General features: G+C 47.7%; 2 protein-coding genes and 1 long non-coding RNA gene across 7 annotated transcripts in view; 1 reads left to right on the top strand and 2 right to left on the bottom strand.

The window, feature by feature from the left end:
- Positions 1 to 2,034: 2,034 nt before the first annotated feature.
- Positions 2,035 to 9,000, bottom strand: LOC134739618 (uncharacterized). Its single transcript, XR_010126456.1, has 2 exons — positions 8,645 to 9,000; positions 2,035 to 2,602 (listed from the first exon to the last, which is right to left on the bottom strand). It is a non-coding gene; the product is annotated as an uncharacterized LOC134739618 (long non-coding RNA).
- Positions 9,001 to 9,731: 731 nt separating this feature from the next.
- On the bottom strand, positions 9,732 to 10,400 carry LOC134739616 (uncharacterized). The gene has a single exon (XM_063665326.1). The coding sequence runs from the start codon at positions 10,398 to 10,400 to the stop codon at positions 9,795 to 9,797; it is 606 nt and encodes a 201-aa protein (XP_063521396.1). The 3' UTR covers positions 9,732 to 9,794.
- EBF1 (EBF transcription factor 1) overlaps positions 10,191 to 17,251 on the top strand; it is a 402,487-nt gene continuing 395,426 nt past the window's right edge. The window contains exons 1-4 of one of the 5 annotated variants that reach the window (XM_063665324.1): positions 10,191 to 12,243; positions 12,338 to 12,494; positions 13,063 to 13,126; positions 13,795 to 13,850. In XM_063665324.1, the coding sequence (XP_063521394.1) occupies positions 12,224 to 12,243; positions 12,338 to 12,494; positions 13,063 to 13,126; positions 13,795 to 13,850 (297 nt within the window). In that variant the 5' untranslated portion in view covers positions 10,191 to 12,223. The remainder of the gene's footprint in view (positions 12,244 to 12,337; positions 12,495 to 13,062; positions 13,127 to 13,794; positions 13,851 to 17,251) is intronic. The other 4 variants (XM_054489697.2, XM_054489709.2, XM_063665325.1 and 1 more) reach the window with 4 other exon arrangements.

Below are 17,251 nucleotides of genomic sequence, written 5' to 3'. Positions count from 1 at the left end.
TCTATGCACCTGGAAGAAGAAAACCCAAAATTTTGGTGAACGTCTCTAATGGCCACCATAATAGGAATAAAAAAGGAAAACAGAACACACCCCAACTTTGTCAAAACGCCAGTGTCTCACACTATCAATATGAATCAAATTCCCAAATATCCATCAGCTATACAATAAAATATCTTAACACATTATAGAGTTTCCTGAATCCATTTCTTCATCTCTATACAAGAGAATTGCATAGAATGTGAAGCAAGTACAATAAAGTAAATTAAACTGGGGCTGGAGTGAAGTTTCTAGAAATGGATTGTGGGCCAGCAAAATGTGGAGGCACGTTTATACCTTTTGTGGATTTTATTAGCCTCATTTCTCAGAGAAGAAATCATGTGTTTATGACATGACAATACTAGTCAACAATCTTTCCAAAATAATTGGACAGTGGGAAAGTTATAGCCGTAACAGGGGAAAAAGTTCATTTTCACCTAATTGCCAATAGGAATGTTTGTTTAATGGGTCACTCTAGAAAGAGATGTTAAATCTTTAAAACTTAACCTTTTTGGGAAATGTCTTAAGGTCTAGAATATGTTCAGACAACCTTCATTTGTTTATTTTATTTGGATACAATCATTTGCTTAGACATGTATTTTTAAACTTTTAATATATTAGTAGTAATACATTATTTTATTTGAGTTTTCTTTTATTTGGATACAATCATTTGCTTAGACACATATTTTTAAACTTTTAATGTGTTGGTAGCAACGATGTTTTCAAGTAGGGAAACACTTAAACTAGCTCAGAATCTCCCCTAAATTAAAAAATAGAGTTTTGTACTTTCCAGAATAATAAGCATTTTCTTTTTCTTTTTTTTTTGAGGCAGAGTTTTGTTCTTGTTGCCCAGGTGGAGTGCAATGGTGCGATCTCGGCTCACTGCAACCTCTGCCTCCTGGGTTCAAGCGATTCTCCTGCCTCAGCCTCCCAAGTAGCTAGGATTACAGGCACCCGTCACCACACCCGGCTAATTTTTTGTATTTTTAGTAGAGACAGGGTTTTGCCATATTGGCCAGGCTGGTCTTGAACTCCTGACCTCAGGTTATCCACCTGCCTTGGACTCCCAGAGTTCTGGGATTGCAGGAGTGAGACACCGTGCCTGGCCAATAAGTGCTTTTATAGCCTTTCTTTAAATCTTTCTTGGTAAAGATCTACAAAGCAGGAGGAAATTATGAGAGGCAAAGTCTGCTGGTTTACTGTTTAATTATATCTCTCCCCACTACCCCTTAAATTTTTGTAAGAGAGCAGGGTTAACATTAACACCCTAACCACCATAAACTAAAAATATTTATTATATAATTCATGTCTAAGATGAAAATGAAGATACAACAGTAAGATGATTTCATACAGAGGTGCAGTGAATTCTGTGTGACTAGGGGAAGTCAATTTTGTGTTTTAGTTTTTTTTGTGTGTGTTTCAGTAGTTTCGAGTTATTATAATTACTGAATAATGACTAGAATGCTATATATCATGTAATTCACATTTTTTTCTCATTTAATCCTCCACAGTAAACCTAGTTTTAGAACTTAGGAAACTGAGGATGAAGTGACTTGACCAAGGTCTCCTAGCTACTTAGCAGAGGAATACTCTTTAGAGATAAATAATTGTAGTGACATTTCAATCAAAGTATCTAATAATTGCAGTGCCTTCCCACACCCAACTCTCTAGGAGAAGAAATAATTTAAATGATACATTTATTCATAAACACACAAGTACTCATTCTGTGTCTTTTCCTATCACAAAGCCTACGGATATAGAGCTGAATAAGTCTGCAAGACAGAGGTTAAGAAAAGTTGGCTCTGGCATCAGACAAGCTGACTTGGATGAGGCTCTGCAATGCTACCTTGGATGGGTACTTATTTTCTCTAACCTCAGTTTCTTCATCTGCAAAATGGGAAACAATATTCGTGCTTTCCTCATGGTTTTGCTAGGAAAATGAAATAAGACAATATGTTTTTGCACAGTACAGTGCATTAAACGCTCCATAGTATGCACTTGATATATACTAGATTTTATTGTTGAATAAGCAAGGATAGCCATGGCTCCTCTCAGAGAAGCTCCCTGATTAGGGAGAGGAGAAAAACGTTTAAATAGCATTTCCTGTCCAATGTGATGTGAGCAGTAGGGAAACCAGGGAAAGGCACGAATGACTGCCTTGGAAAAGTCTAAAAAGGTTTCATAGAGGTGACTTTTGAGCTGGTGATTTTAGGGGGAGCAGTGCTTCACCGGATGGAGAAGGAGGTAGACATTCCGGCTATGTCCAAACGTGGGGTGGAAAGGCGTGTTTGGGGACCTCAATACTCAGGATAAGGGAACATTGGAGAGAGAGAAAGGGAAATAATGAAAGTGCATGGAAAACCAGTAAGTGTGGGACCTTGGGGGCTTGGACCAGAAAGGGCCAGCCTTCCGTGGCCATGAGGGAGGGAAGCTGGAGGATCGCGAGGTGGCGCTGTGGCTCCACCTTAAGGGAAGATTCTGGCGCTCGCGGGTCACCCGCACTCCCAAGGCAGCCTCGGAGAGGTGGGGCAGCGCAGTCTTGGTGGGTTTGGCATCTTCACGGCAGCTGCCAAAAAATGACGTTGATAAAGATAATAAATACATAAGCAAATAAACCGGAAGCCTTCCCTTTTAGGACACACGGCAAGCATCAATAATCAGAGACCGTCGGCGAGGAAGGATTAAGAGCACGGAACTGTCCAGCAGGGACCGTTCCCAGCTCAGTCCGCGTAATCTGTAGGCCCGCAGCGGGAACCCGCATCGCATGCCGGCAGCTGAGCTGTATGCTAACCCGCGTCTTCGGGCGGGCCCTGCGCCCCGCAGGCGTCTCCCTAAAGCCAAAGTCGTAGCAGTCTGCACGCCTGCCCTTGGGCCCTCGGTCCGCACTCTGCCTGGACCTAGATTTTTTTGGATTTTTTTGGATTTTTTTTTTTTTTTTTTGCTGAATTTCATACGTACACGTGCACACAAAACCACGTGTGAGTTCAGGCTCACACACGTTTACGATGCTCTTGCACAATACACACGGACTTTTGCAAATGCACACCCCACTCACTTAGACACGTCTACACATGACACGTGCACACACTATACACATGCGCACTCACGCCCGTGTGCACCAATGCCTTACGCACCCACGCACACATTCAGCCAAGTGCTCGCCGTCACCGGCACAAACACACACTTACTGCACCGGCCCACAAATGTGCAGCCACTTTTCGCACATGCAAACATATTTGCACATTCACATCATACACATCTCGCGTCCCAGTAGCCAACAAAGACCTCGCAGCACGCAAAGGTGTGTAAATATTCAGCAAATTGTCCCTCGAAGGAAGTATGCGCGCAAACTTTTTGTTATCCAGGCATCTGGAACTTTTCTGCTAAACTCGCCCTCCCTCCTCCAACTTTCCCCGGAATAAACAGGCCTGTTCCTCCCAGTCTCCCCTCTGAGAATGTTTTAAGGCCAAGGTTTCTTCCATAAGGTTTGTGCTACTGAAGGGACGCTAATTTTCAAATCGCTAAGAAGCTCCCTTCTCCCATCCCAGAGCCTCCTTCTACCGAGGGAGCAGGGACTTTCCCAGATCGGACTCCAATCTCGTGGACTAGGGGACTGTGTGCAAGGGCCACCGGGTGGGATATGATCGCGCCCTAGGGCATCCTCGGACTTAAAGATCCTTTCCGGCAGTGCCCCCAACTGTATTCTGCCGACTCAGAATGACTTCAGCTTTTAGCTATCTATGGTCACGCCAGGGCGGAATCAGCATCTCCCCCATTAAAGCACATCCGCAAGTGTCCAGATTTCTGTCCTTCGATGGGCGTCAGGAACATCCCCGCAAAGTCAGATACTTAGTCTGTTCCAACAGGCGAGCTTGCGTGAGCTCTAAGATCTCATCTAGGACTGGGAGAGAGAAGTGACTGACAGGAGGTCACATAGTAAATGTGGCAGAGCCGGGGCCGGGGCTGGCACGTCCCTGGCGCGCTCTGTCCCTGAGGGACAGGAGAGAGAGAAGCATATCGGTAACTGACCACGTGAATGCGCATTCAGTACGCGCATTAGGACGTTTCATAATCTTCCCCTTTCATCTCCCTCCTCTGCTCCCTGCCCTCAGGAGGCACCGTGCGCGCTCGCTCCTTTTTCTTCCCGGATGCGGAACCCGGGCCCAGGAGATCCAGAGCCAAAGGACACTTGAGCGTTTGGGGGCAAGAGATTCGCGCCACAGCTGGGTGGACGGTTTGGCTCTATATTTAAGGGGACAGGCTCTGGCGATATTCTGACTTGACGACTTTATTAGCTGTTGGCCGTGGACAAGTTTTTCAACTTCGCTCACGGGGTCTCCGTTTGCTCACCTGTAAAACGCCAGAGTGGTCTTATCTGCCGTGGTCTGTGGCGGATATTCAGTGAGTTCCTGCCCGTAAAGCCTTCAACAAATGGGATCTATAATTATCTGGGGCCGCCCGGGGGGAAACCCAAGAGAGTTGGCATGCTCGCCCCAGAAAGACCTGTAGGAACCCCTTGCCCCAGGCTTCTGGCCCTATCAGACTAAGCGCTCCCAACCTGGGACGGAGCCCCGCGGTGGTGTTTGCTTGGTCTCTATCTCCTAGCCGTCTGTGGGTGTCTTTGTCCTTCTCTAGGCCTCAGTTTCCCTGTATGTACCATGGGGGGTGGGAGGTGGATGTGCGCTCCCAGGGCCGGGAAGTGTCGGTCATACTGGGCCAGCAGAGGAGGCCTTCTCTGGAGCGCAGGGAGTCGGAAACAGAAATCAGATTCTGGATTTCCAGTGGACCCCTGGCCTGCTACTCCCACGCGTTCCCCGAGGACTGCGCATGGAGATCACCGAGGAAAAGAGCCACGGTTTTGAGGGCTGGCGGTGTGTCACGGTGTTCGGCCGCTCGCGCCATCTTTCGGGTGCAGTTCAGGGGCCCCGCAGAGCCGCGCCTTCGCGCAGGTCCCGGCTTTCCCAGGGCCCCGGGCCGCCACCCACTCCTATTCTCCTCCACCGGGCAGCGCTGCGGCCCCTGCTCCTCTCCACCTCAACCCCGACTCCAGGCTGCTGGTCGGCTCCTCTGGAGCGGCCGCAATCTGAGGGACTTTGCGCCTTGGCTTAGGTCCTTCCATCTTTCTTTTCCCCTTTCCCTTCCCAACACTGAAGTAGGCATCTGTCCTCCCGCCTTGTTCGAAGCTGTCCCTGGCAGGTGGCGAGGGAAGGGGGCACGTCCCGGGACGGTTTGCCCTTCTGGGGACGCGCCCTTACAAGGGGAATGCAGATCAAGAGAATTTTCCAAGTGACAGGTCCCAAGTCTGGCCTCCTGGGGGCGGACGAACAGAGACGATTCCCTCTTTCGCTGGGACCTTTCCACGGGTCTTAGTTTGGCTGTATTTATCTAGTCTCTTCTCTTTGGGGAGACCGGTGTGTTTCTACTGGAGTCCCCAGAAATTACTGGTAGATGTTACCTTTCAGGAAGGAGAATTGATTTCCCTGTGCCTCAAGAGGGTTGGGATAGCCAAGGAGCAGAAGGTCAGGCTGGGAGTGGGTGGGTAGGGAGGGCTTGCACACTGCCCTGGGCTTCCTCCAGGCCCAGGTCAAGAGATCCCGAGAGCTGGACAGCCCTGCCTACCGCTGGGAGCATCTGAGGAGCTGTGTATCCTGAACTCCCACAGCTGCAGAAATTTTGAGGAGCTCAGCAGGGAAACTAGGCTCCAGGGGAAACCCCAAACCTCTCTAGTTTTTCCTTCCAGGTGTAAACTCATTCTGCTGTATTTTTTCCCCATGCAAGTCTTTTTTCCTCATGCCTTCCTTCCCTTCCTTCTTTCTCTCAGAGATGATATATATTCAAAAATCAAGAGTTTCCAAATAACTTTAAATACAGATCCCAGGCACCAACACAGGAGGTTCTGATTCTGTGGGTCAGAATAAGGCCTGGAAATCTGCATTTCTAACAAGTGCCTGCACCCTTGCCCATGTGATTAGCCTGATTAACCCAGTTTGGGGATTACTATTATAAACTACCCTAAAGTCAAATCACTCATATGCCATAAAGCCTAGGCAATGCTGTACATACTAGAATATCTCATTACAGGATACCTTTACCATAAAGTACATACCTAAGGTAATTGTGATGGATAGTGCTTGAAGTATCTGCTTTCAGGTATGATGGCAATCACCCTCTACACACATGCTTTGTCTCTGGAGGTAGTGCTACCCTCACATGAAGATTTAGAAGTATTTAAGAGGCTCTTCTTCAAAGTTTAAAATTACAATTGCTGGCTCAATATTCACCGGAGAAAATCCACAAAAAAACTACTGCTCTGCTGGCCTGTGTGTCATTTCCAGTTTTCTGTCACTCACTCTGTCTCTCTTCCAACCTTCTCTTTAGCCTCCTTCCTACTTAAACATTTATTACAGGATGAGAAAGCCAGGTTGAAAGCACAAGGACACCCAGAAGAAAAGCTATGAATACACTCTGCTTGATTAAAATAAAGCACACTCACCACCCCAGGTGAGGTAGATGCTGCCTCTGCACAGCCAAAGGAAATTAGTCTTATCAAAATATTCCTGCCCCCTTTTATTTTTCTTCCTTCTCTAGCCTGGCAGGTATGGAAATTGCCTCCCTCGTATTTAGGTCCTGGAGAGACTGGCTCTGGGGTAGAAATTGAGCTGCTCAAGACTTCTTGCTTTGTGCCACTTTCTCATTTGGGTGAGTCAGCTTCAGGCTCTAAACAAACGCATCCTTTGCAGATGCTTCTAGATTCTGCTCAACCCCAGAAATCTTTCTGCTGTTTGTCTCTTGCTGATCCTGGACCTGAGGGTGTCTATGCTTTTCCTTTCCCTGGCACTTTTGTCACCTTCGTTTGGCAGTGATCTGCTCCCTTATTTTGTGTCCCTCACCACTGGAGACACCCCACCAGACTCAGCTGGGAGTCCTGCAGTTGAGGACTGTTTACTGGAGAGTAAAATGGAGGTTCAGGCAGATAAAGAGAAGGAGGCCTGGGCCTTTTGCCAGGGCTATATGGGACCCATTGATAGGATGGGTGGGCTTTGCTTCCTCATCTCCTTACCTTCAAGGATCCTCTCTGAGCTGGAGAATATGGCCCAGGCAGGGGGAGGGATTGACTCTGGGGACCCCCTTGGACCTGGAGCATCAGGTTAAGTTTGGAGCTTTAGAAAGTTTTTAGCAGGCCAAGTTTCAATTGTGCATTTAAATACTATAGAGACTGAAAATGTTCACATACCTATCCCCACAAACCTACAGCCCTTCAAGTCTCTCCACCATTGTACCCTTCTTCAACATGAACGCTATGTTAGGAACCTTGTAAATGCTATGGGGATCCCGAAAGAGCAGACCAATCTCTTCAGGGAAGTCCTGGAAGACATGGCATTAATTATGGTACCAGGGGAAAGTGCTCAGCACACAAGAGGTCTAGATTACATGTGTGAGAGCTGGGTAGGCCTTGTGCACAGGAGATAAAGCAGTGTTTGAGGACAGTGGCCATGCACTGCAGGCCAGGACCACACTCTTTCATCCAGTTTAGGAATCAGGAAGTGGCTCCACTGCTCTGCCAAGAGCACAAAGCATAACTCTTGCCTGTCTCTATTCAACATGGGCATGTGTACTTTTCCATCACTGACCCCATGAGCTTCCTAAATCAAAGGACCAAGGAAGGCCAGCAGAAAGGGGACCTGGATTTCTGGCAGATAATTTCCCTGAAGGAGTCCTTAGCAGATTTGGCTGCAGTCAGGGAGTTCCTTTGAGGGCAATGAAACAGAAGTTCACCACGTGCTTATTAGAGGTTACAACCTGCTAAAAAATGATGGGGGCACATTACCCAGAAACTTCTAGTTATTTCCTTTGCCAGTCACAAAGATACATGCTGAAAAGCCTGAGGAAGGAGACAATTTCGTCCTTTTTCCTTTCCCTTTTTCCGTCCATCTCTCCCATTTCCATTTGTTCCTTCTCCCTCTCTCCTTCTTTCTCTCTCCCTCCTTCCTTCCCATTTTCTCTTCCCCTTCTTCCTTTTTTCCCTTCCTCCCCACCTTCCTTCTCTTCTCCCCCCACCCTTTTCATATGGCAAAGACAGAGTTAGGAAGGATTTGTTCAAGCCCTCCTTTTTAACAGGAAGAATAAAAGAGGATGAGAAAAATCCTGCACCAAATAACCAGCTAATCAAGGACGGTTAACATTGCTGTTGCTTTGGTAGTTACTCTAAAAACAAACCAACCAACTACTTGGGGTGGGGAATGAGGGGTTGGCATTTAATTTGAGAAAATTTAAAAACGCATCCTGACACAGCCCCAGTGAGAGCATTCATTCCACCATTCACATATCTCGAGGACTGCGCGAGAGAGGTGAGCGTGCGAGTGAGAACAGCGCCCAACCCTGGCAGCCTCTAGGCTAGCGGCTGAGAGAGAAGCGTTTCAGAGGCCGGGGTGGGAGCAGAGCCTGGTACCCCACTTCCTGGGGACCCACAGCGCCTCATTTGCCGGGGCCCAGCGTCCATTCATCCCTCCCAGCGTGGAGGCCGTGCCCCTCCGCGAGTTACCGGCCCCGACCTCGCGCACCCGTATTCCATCCCACCGCCCCCGCCTCAAAGCGAAGAGGTGGGCACCTGGGACGCGCGTCCTGCTTTTTCTGCCCGGGCTCTCCCGTCTCCTCCACTTTTGTCCCCGACGTCCCAGAACAGCGGAGCAGGACGCGGCATCAGCCCTGGGAGGGCGCAGCCTGCGAGCCTCCAGCGCGCTCAGGGCTCGGCGAGGATGCTAAAGGACTGCAATGGCCAGGATGCAGATCCCCAGCTCAAATTCCTGAGGAAGACACCCGCCTCCCTTTCCCTCTGTCCCCTCTGCGTCCTCGCTCGGACCCGCTCCTCCCCAGCCCAGGCGCCAGTGCTCAGCGCTCCCTCGTTCGCCACTTTGCGAGGAACTTTGGCCGGCTCCCCTGCGCCACCGGGAGCGGGATGTTAATGAGAGAGCGTGGCCTGGCGCCGCCAGCGAGCAGGCTTTCGGGCCGCGATTGGCTGCGGCGGGCGGAAAGATGACGTTATGCAAATGAAGGGGCGGGGCCTCGAGGCTCGGGCCCCGCCTCCTCCCTTTGGGGTTAGTGTGCCTGTGTTTAGCTCTGGGGAGAGTCAAACTGGATTCCATAGGGAAAGCCTGCAAATCACTTCTATTTTAGCAAGGAGAAAACAGAATCTCCATCCAGCAGGGTCCACCCCTCTCTCTTTCTCCCTGTCCTCTCTCTCTATCTCTCTTTCCCTCCCCCCCTTTCCTCTCTCCCTCTATCCCCTTCCCCCCACCCTCTCTGGTGTATCTGTCTACGGCAACCAGCGTCCTCCTCATCTACACGCAAAGGAAAGAAACATCTTTGGTTGGGAGAGAAGGAGGAAAAAAAAAGAGAGAGAGAGGAAAAAACTTGCCTGGTTGTGGAAAATGACACTTGAAGTAGCAAAGCCGGCAGCGCGAGTTGAGTCTATTGTTTCTTAAATTGCCATCAGGGTTTTTTTTTTTTTTTTTTTTTTTTTTTTTTTTTTTTTTTTCTTCCTGCTTCTTCAAGTGAAGGGTACCTCTACAAAAGGAAACTCCAGCCCCTCCTGTCCTCCACCGGCCTGTGATCATTACAAAAAAAAAAAAAAGCAAAAAAAAAAAAAGCACCCAAACCAAAAATCAACCAACCAAACAACCCCCAACAGCCAAGCATACATCTCTAATTTTATTATTTTGGTCTTTTCGTTGGATTTTCCCTTTCTTCTTTTTTTCGGGTTATCGCTCAGTTTTGAGCAGAGGTTTACATTTTTTAAAAATTTGCTTTCCAGCCCGCCTTGATCTTCTAAGTGCGAGTTCATCGTCCGAGAAAAAAAAAAAATCTCTGGTTGGCGTTTTTGTTTCTTTTCTTTTTCTTTCTTTTCTTTCCTTTTTTTTTTTTTTTTTAATTTTTTTCAAGGGGGAGGAGATTTTCCACAAGAAAAGGTTGTTTTCATGTTTGGGATTCAGGAAAGCATCCAACGGAGTGGAAGCAGCATGAAGGAAGAGCCGCTGGGCAGCGGCATGAACGCGGTGCGGACGTGGATGCAGGGCGCCGGGGTGCTGGACGCCAACACGGCGGCGCAGAGGTGGGTACCGCGCGGGGACCGCGGCCGAGGTGAGCGGCGAGCCGGAGAGCCGGGAGTCGGCGGCGGCAGCGGCAGCTGCTGCCGCGGGGCCGGGCCGCGGGGTGCGTCCGCAGCCGCTGCGCTGCGCTCTCCGCCGGGGCTCCGCGCTCCCCAGCCGCTCTGCCTTCGTCGCCTGCGGCCGGAGGACCTGGAGCTGTCTGCGAGGAGCCCACGCTTTGCCAGCACTTTCCCCTGCCTCGTCTGTGACTGTTTTCATTTTGTTTTAACCCAGAAGAGGCGTCTCAACACAGCATGTTGGATATCTGTGTTTTATGTTTTTATGTGATTGCTCTTTCTTTTCCGGCCGGCTGTCTTTTCTTCCTTCCCTTCGCTCTTCCTTTCCCTCTTTTCTTTTTTTTCTTTCTTTCTTTTTTCTTTTTCTTTCTTTCTTTTTCTTTTCTTTTTTTCTTTCCTTCTTTTCTTTTTCCTTTTTCTTTCCCTTTCCTCTTCCTGCCTTTCTTTTTTCTTTCTTCTTTCTTTCCTTTCTTCCCTCCTTTATTTTCTTCTCTTCTCCTTCCTCTTCCTTTCTTCCCTTCTTCCCTCCTTCCGTTTCTTTCGTTCTTCCTTCTCTCCTGTCTCTCTTCCTGCCTTCTTTTCTTTCTTCTTTCATTTCCTTCTCTCATTTCTTTCCCCCACCTTCCCTTAATTCCTCCCTCACTCTTTTCCTCCCTCCCTTCCTCTCTCCATTTTCTTTCTCTTCTTTCTTCAGCTTCCCTCCTTTCTCCTCTTTCTCCTTTCCTTACCTCTCTGGCTCTCCTGTTTTTTCGTCCCATTTCTCCCCTGAGTCTTCTCTTATTTCTGCTATCTGGTTCTCCTTCCCTCCCTCTCTGTCTTTCAGTTTTTCTTAGTCTACCGGTAGAATAGCAACTCCCAACTTTAATTCTGACATCTCCCCAAAGTCTTCTCCACCCGCTGTCACCATGGCCCCTTCCAGCCCCTCTCTCACTCGCAGCTCCCTAGACACTAGACTGTGTGGCCTGGAGGCATTGCCCTTGGAGGTTGACCTGAGGGAACTTTCCTGGGCACACTCAGGGCCCTTTCCCAGGCTCCTGGTCCCAAGTGAGAAATGGCCTTTTTCCCCCCATTAAGCCATCAGCTGAGCTTGGGACGGTGGGAGATCTGGTGGCCTCAGGCCCTATCGGACTCAGAGTGCGGAAGGGGAAGAAGGAAGATGACTAATTACATCATCTCCAGCTTCCCTGGGCTGGGGACAAGTGTCCCCAACACCGTTTCCATCCCCACTGAGTATTAGGATGGGGGTGGGTGGTAGTGAGAGTGAATTGGGTAACTGGGCTGGAAGTGAAAGTGTGTGCGCGGGGCGCTCGTGTGTGTTCGTATATGTGTATGTGTGTGCCTGTGCGCGCTTGTGTTGGGCAGGTCCGGCTGTCAGTGGCCGCCTGGCGCCCCAGGCGCTCCAGCCTCCCGTCGCCGGCCGGCGCACTGAGCCAGCAGCCCCGGCCTTTAGGATTTCTGGAATGAGTGTGAGGATTTCTGAGGAACAGCGAAACTTTGTTAGGACAGGTCTTTAAGAAAACACTCCTCTTCCCTTTTTCACAGCGACCACCCGCGACAGTTCTGAGCCCCGCCCTCGGACCCTTCTCCACATGCTTTTTGGTGGTGGGGGGATGTGGCTTCCCAAGGCCGGGCACTCGCAGTTGGCCGGAGCTTGAGGGGATCCTGGAGGGTGGCTGCTGCGGCGAGACGCCGAGCGTGTTTTCCATCTATTCCCACCTGCCCTGCTAGCTGAGACGTGAGATTCGAGGGGTGCCAGAATAGAACTGTGGGTTCTATTCCGCGAAGGTGGGTTCACTTCATCCACCGCCACTTTTCTTCCTCCCCACGCAGTGCGTGTCAGGTAGGAGTAAATGCTTATAGCGTTTCATCTCGCGCGCAAAACCCCCAAAAAACTTTCACACCTCTTCAGCGAGTTCTGAGGACGCACCCGTCCTTGGCGGAGAGGACGAGGACATGAGGGGACATGTGTATCCTGTTGTCAGCTGGGTCTATGTCGCCTGAAGGGGCGTGAAGAGCGCCCACTGGATGTTTTGGGGGAAGAGGAGGTGGGTGTTTGAGGGTTCGAGTGTGTGTACAGGGTGACAAGGGGCGCGGGTCGGCGTCCGGTTTAGCCATCTAACTCTGCGTCTTTGGCCGCAGCGGGGTGGGTCTGGCCCGGGCTCACTTTGAGAAGCAGCCGCCTTCCAATCTGCGGAAATCCAACTTCTTCCACTTCGTCCTGGCCCTCTACGACAGACAGGGCCAGCCCGTGGAGATCGAGAGGACAGCGTTTGTGGGGTTCGTGGAGAAGGAAAAAGTAAGTGGGCGCAGCGCTGTCGCCCCTCGTCCCCGGCTCCGCTCGGGAGCAGGCCCAGGAGCCTTGGGCAGCGCGCCCTTCCTTGAGTGCAAAGCATCCATAACACACTTCTGTGTGGGGGTCCCCCAAGCCATTTCCCATCCCAGACGAACCCAGGGTCCTGGTCCACTGGTTCCTTCTCCAAAACAGTTCGCACGGAGCCCCCAGAGCTAGAGAGAGGCAAGCCTGGCTCTACAATCCACAGCCATGGGCACCCGGGATGAACCCGCCCTCCACTACCAGATTACGCACCGCCTGCCTCTGGTGGCCGGGGCACGAGCCCCTAGGCCCTGGAAAAAGGATCGCCTGTGTGCGCCCAACAGAATTTTCTTTTGGGAGAGACGGAGCAGTCAGGAACGGGGGGGCGGAGGAGGGATCACAATTGGCCGCAATTTCTGCTGCTACCGTGGCTGCCTGGCTCGCCAGCGGGGGTCCCGGCTTGGGGAAAGTTGCCTCGAAAGTTGGTCCACTCGCTCACTCAGACCTCTCTCCTGCATCTCTTGTGTCTTTGCGTCCTGATGCAACCCAGGAAGCCAACAGCGAAAAGACCAATAACGGAATTCACTACCGGCTTCAGCTTCTCTACAGCAATGGTGAGGCCCGGGTCGGGTCTATGCCCTCACCCTGGGGCTCCGGGTCTGGGCAGGGGGCGCAGGGAGCTCCAGGTGAACGAAATCCTCCAGCGAAGGTCAGTCATCCGCTTTATTCGAGGTGAACCAGCCTCTCCTAAATTTCGCCCCAGGAGGTTTCACCTGAGGAGTTTCCGAGTGGCCCAAGAGCCTTATCGGTCTCGAGTTTACCTGGGGCCAGGTGTAGTGCCTCATCCCTCCCTGAGCCACTTTCATTCTTCCTCCCCTTCCTGAGGCCTGTTCCTTTGGCTTGGCCCAGGCTCCAGGCCCAAGGCCCCTTGGGCTTAGGGGCTGAAGGGTCATGGCCTTTAAGGCTGCGTGCGAGAGCAGAGGGACTCTTGCCGTGAGAACAGACAAGTCGTGGTACCCCCATCCCAGTTCCAGCTGCAGAACTTGGCGTCTGGCTTCCAGGAGCGCTAAGACAAGGCCAGCAGCACCTCTCTGGACACTGGGGAAGGGAGATCCTGGCTGTATTTTCCAGGACAGTGAGAGTTCCAATCAGCCTTGGAGCCCCTTTCGTGATATGTGTGTGGGGGTTTTGTTGTTATTTTTTGTTATTGTTTAGTTATTGTCCACCCACCCTCCATCGCCTCTCACTTAATTCTCCTCCCTTCCCCCATTTCCAACCCTAGGGATAAGGACGGAGCAGGATTTCTACGTGCGCCTCATTGACTCCATGACCAAACAAGTAAGTTTCTTGATTTCGGGCCACGGGAGTCTCTATGTCACAAAATTCAGAGCAGTCAAGAAGCTAGTTGCTCCACCGCAGATGGGCTGGGACTCTAACTCTAAAAGCCAGTGGGGGCGGCTCAGACCACACTTGCACCGCCTTCCAGTATCCATTCATGCGCTTGCACCGCCGCGTGGGGATGAGGGCTCGACGGCGCAGTCCCTCCAAGGGAACTCGGGCCTTGTGAATTAAGACTGCGGGGTGCTGAGTGGAGAGAATGACTGAATTTCCTCTGACCCGGCCAGGGAGCCCCGAAGGGCGCAAAAGGTGCCCAGGGACCCTGGTGTGGAGTGGGCTGAACCTCTGAAACCCAAGCTAGCCAGGCCTCCCCGGGAGGCAGAGGGGCGAGGGGCTGCGGGGGCGGAGGAGGGGTGGCAGAGGCGGCTTCCCCAGGAATGAGATGGGCTGAGAGCGCAGATGACCATTCTGCAGATTTGTTTTCAAAGGGAATGATGGTGAAGGTGGTATTGAAAGAGGGAGCGACAATTGTTAGAGGATATTTTGCAAAAACCCTCCTGCTTTTGCCTCCAAGTTTGGCAGGAAGCCAGGCAGCATGAGTGAGCTTGTGGTCTTAAAGGTACATGGACGGCATTTTCTTAAGCTCCCAACACGCGGGTGTCAAGCAGTATACATTAAGGTTGAGTTATGGTTAAAAAGATACAATTATGAGCCGAGTCAGAAAAGAGGCCTGACGTTTTAATGAGGCACAGGAGCTTTTTCCCCTTCTTCTTAATTTTAAGAAAAAGTTTAGTTTCAGAATTAAGTAGCTGGTTAGGTAGTTGGAGGAGTTAGTAGCAGAAAAAAGAAGACAGCTTTATTGGGTGGGGGAAAGAAATCAGAACAAAGAAAAAAGTTATCCATTGTGTACTAACCAGCAATTTAGCAAGAGAATTAAAATTTATTTACTTGATTGTGATCTTAGAATGTTTCCTTTAAAATAAGAGAAATGATTTTCTTTCATAGATATTGGCTGAGAACATTTCAAATTAGGGTATATATGCATATTTAAAAATTGTTTTTAGATACACCACGGCTTAAATATGTGGTAGAAATGTCACATTAATAAGCTGTTGGGCATTTTAAAAATCTAATCTTCAAGAACCAATTTATTAACAGCTATTTTTGATGATCAATTTCATATTTCAATGTGACACAAGTAGAAAACAAGAGTATGAAATCTATTTTTTTAAATAAAAATAAATATTGATTGAAATCTATTTCACGTTATTTGCCTAAAATATTTAGCTTTCTTAAAAATCTGTTTACTTCTCAGTTGATTGCTCAGAGTAAATCACCATTTATAATTTTTGTCTTGGTTTTATTCTCTTTAATGGATTGAATCATTACATAGGATAATTCCCTTTCATTTGGACACTGCATTTTTTTTTTTTTTTGCCTTCCAAGGCAGAAACACAAAAGCCTGATTTTTAATAACTTTTTTTTTCTTTTGTGATGTGAAAATAAAAGTGTCTTAAGTGGAGTTTGTTTTCAAAAATTGCCTTTGATACCCTGGATATCCTTTCCTGCCATTCTCATTACAGGAAAAAAAAAAAAAAAAGTTGGGAGGGAGAGGGGGAAAGTAGGAACTCTAAGACATACTCTATATGTATTTATTAGGATTTACTTTCTAAAAGATAAAAGGCACACATACACAAATCAGTACATAAGGCCTGTCTGCTTGTGCAACATTGACCAATGAAATATTAAATTATAGGTAGCACTATGAAATGAACAATTGTAAGAAGCACAGAATTAAGACATGTTTGAAGTGATTAATTGCTCTCTGAATTAAACCTCAAAATTTTATTTTAAGTCTCTCTAGTCAAAAAGTGCCACTACTAATTGATTTTCCCATTACGGGATGAACTGACTTTATACTCATATAAAAATGGGGGGAGAATCATCTTTTGATATTTTTAAAGCAATATATCAAATATCATTTTACTAACAAGGTCATAGAGCTTAAGAAAAACTGGAGCTTAAGGCATTCTTTGACCACTTGGTGTCATAAATTCTATCAGGAAAGAGGGAGGAAGAGAGAGAGAAAGAGAGAGAGAGAGGAATAAGAACAAGATTAGTTTTATTTTCGATAATAGCACTTATGAGAAAGTCATTTGCCATAATATGACGTATCAGTAAAAGTCAAAATTATAAATGCATGCAATGATATATTTTGGTGGGGAGTGGCCTGAGAAAAGGTTTAATAATTATCTAAGTCTAAAAAAAATCAGGAAAAGGAATATTTCAAAGCATACCTGTGTGCTTTCATAATAATTGTTTAAATAACCACCTCTCTGTAGCTTTCACTTTGAAAGGCAGTTCCTACTCATTATCCAATTGCTTGTTCTTTGATTATGTGCTGCAAGAGTTTTGGAAGTAGGTTAGCTTCTTGTCTACAGGGTTAATACAATGGCCTCCAAAAAGCAGATAGATGAGCGTGAAGAAGCTTAACTTTCCCTAGGTGTGACGTAAAAATAATTTATATTTAGCCTTAATGAGTAAAACAGTGAATCTTCATCTAGCTTGAAATTATTCTATCTAATTAAATACCAAGTCTGATTTAAAATTTCTTGAATCTTTGATTTTAGTTTAATATACAGTGGCTCCTTAAATCAGATGTAAGTCTTGATATAAACTGATGGATTAAATGATTACATTTTTTTTCCTGTGAAATTCTTCCTGATACACTATGGATTTTGATAATTATTTAGAGTACAGAATGAAACACTTCTGGTCTGATAAGTTCTGATAACATAATCAATTGTGGAAGGAATACCTAGCTACTGTTCAAGCGTCTTTTCTTAGCTGCCTGTTTATTATAACATTTTTCCTATCAGAGATGCAGCTTTATGTGAGTGATGTCATATTCTTGACTAGAAAGTGGGGTTAAAACTCAAAAGGAATTTTGGGCAAGCAAAATTTAAAACTACTTGTGCATTCTACATTTCCATAAACTGTTCTTGATCTTGGATGGAATTAGCAGCATGGAGATAAAAAAGAAATGTATTCAATCAACCAAGATGTATTGGTATGACACAGTATTTCACACCTTTTCAAAGTGTCTCATTAGACTATTTTGGGTAATGACTCTTAATTTTTGGACTCTATCAGGAAAGGTGAAGCTTCATTAGAAATGAATATATAAGAATCTGAGATCCCTTATCCCTATGCCTTCATTGTAAAGCACACAGGATATAATATTTTAAAAATTCATCCACCAACTAGAAAATAAGAGGCTTGCTTTTGGGAAGGGTTGTTCAAAACCAAGTTTAGCTGGACTAAAAATAGTTTGTTTTCGTGTCATTACTGTTTTTGGTATTCCATTAGTGAGCATGCAGAACGCCCTGTAGGACCCAGAA

This window comes from Pongo pygmaeus, chromosome 4 (assembly GCF_028885625.2).
Source record: "Pongo pygmaeus isolate AG05252 chromosome 4, NHGRI_mPonPyg2-v2.0_pri, whole genome shotgun sequence".
In the NCBI taxonomy this organism is placed as follows: Eukaryota; Metazoa; Chordata; class Mammalia; order Primates; family Hominidae; genus Pongo; species Pongo pygmaeus.
Note: the sequence above shows the minus strand (reverse complement) of the source record. Positions and strands in the feature narration are given on the sequence as shown.

Coding starts and splice junctions, on each gene's coding strand:
- LOC134739616 (XM_063665326.1), bottom strand. CDS start 10,400: ATGAAAACAGTCACAGACGAGGCAGGGGAAAGTGCTGGCAAAGCGTGG.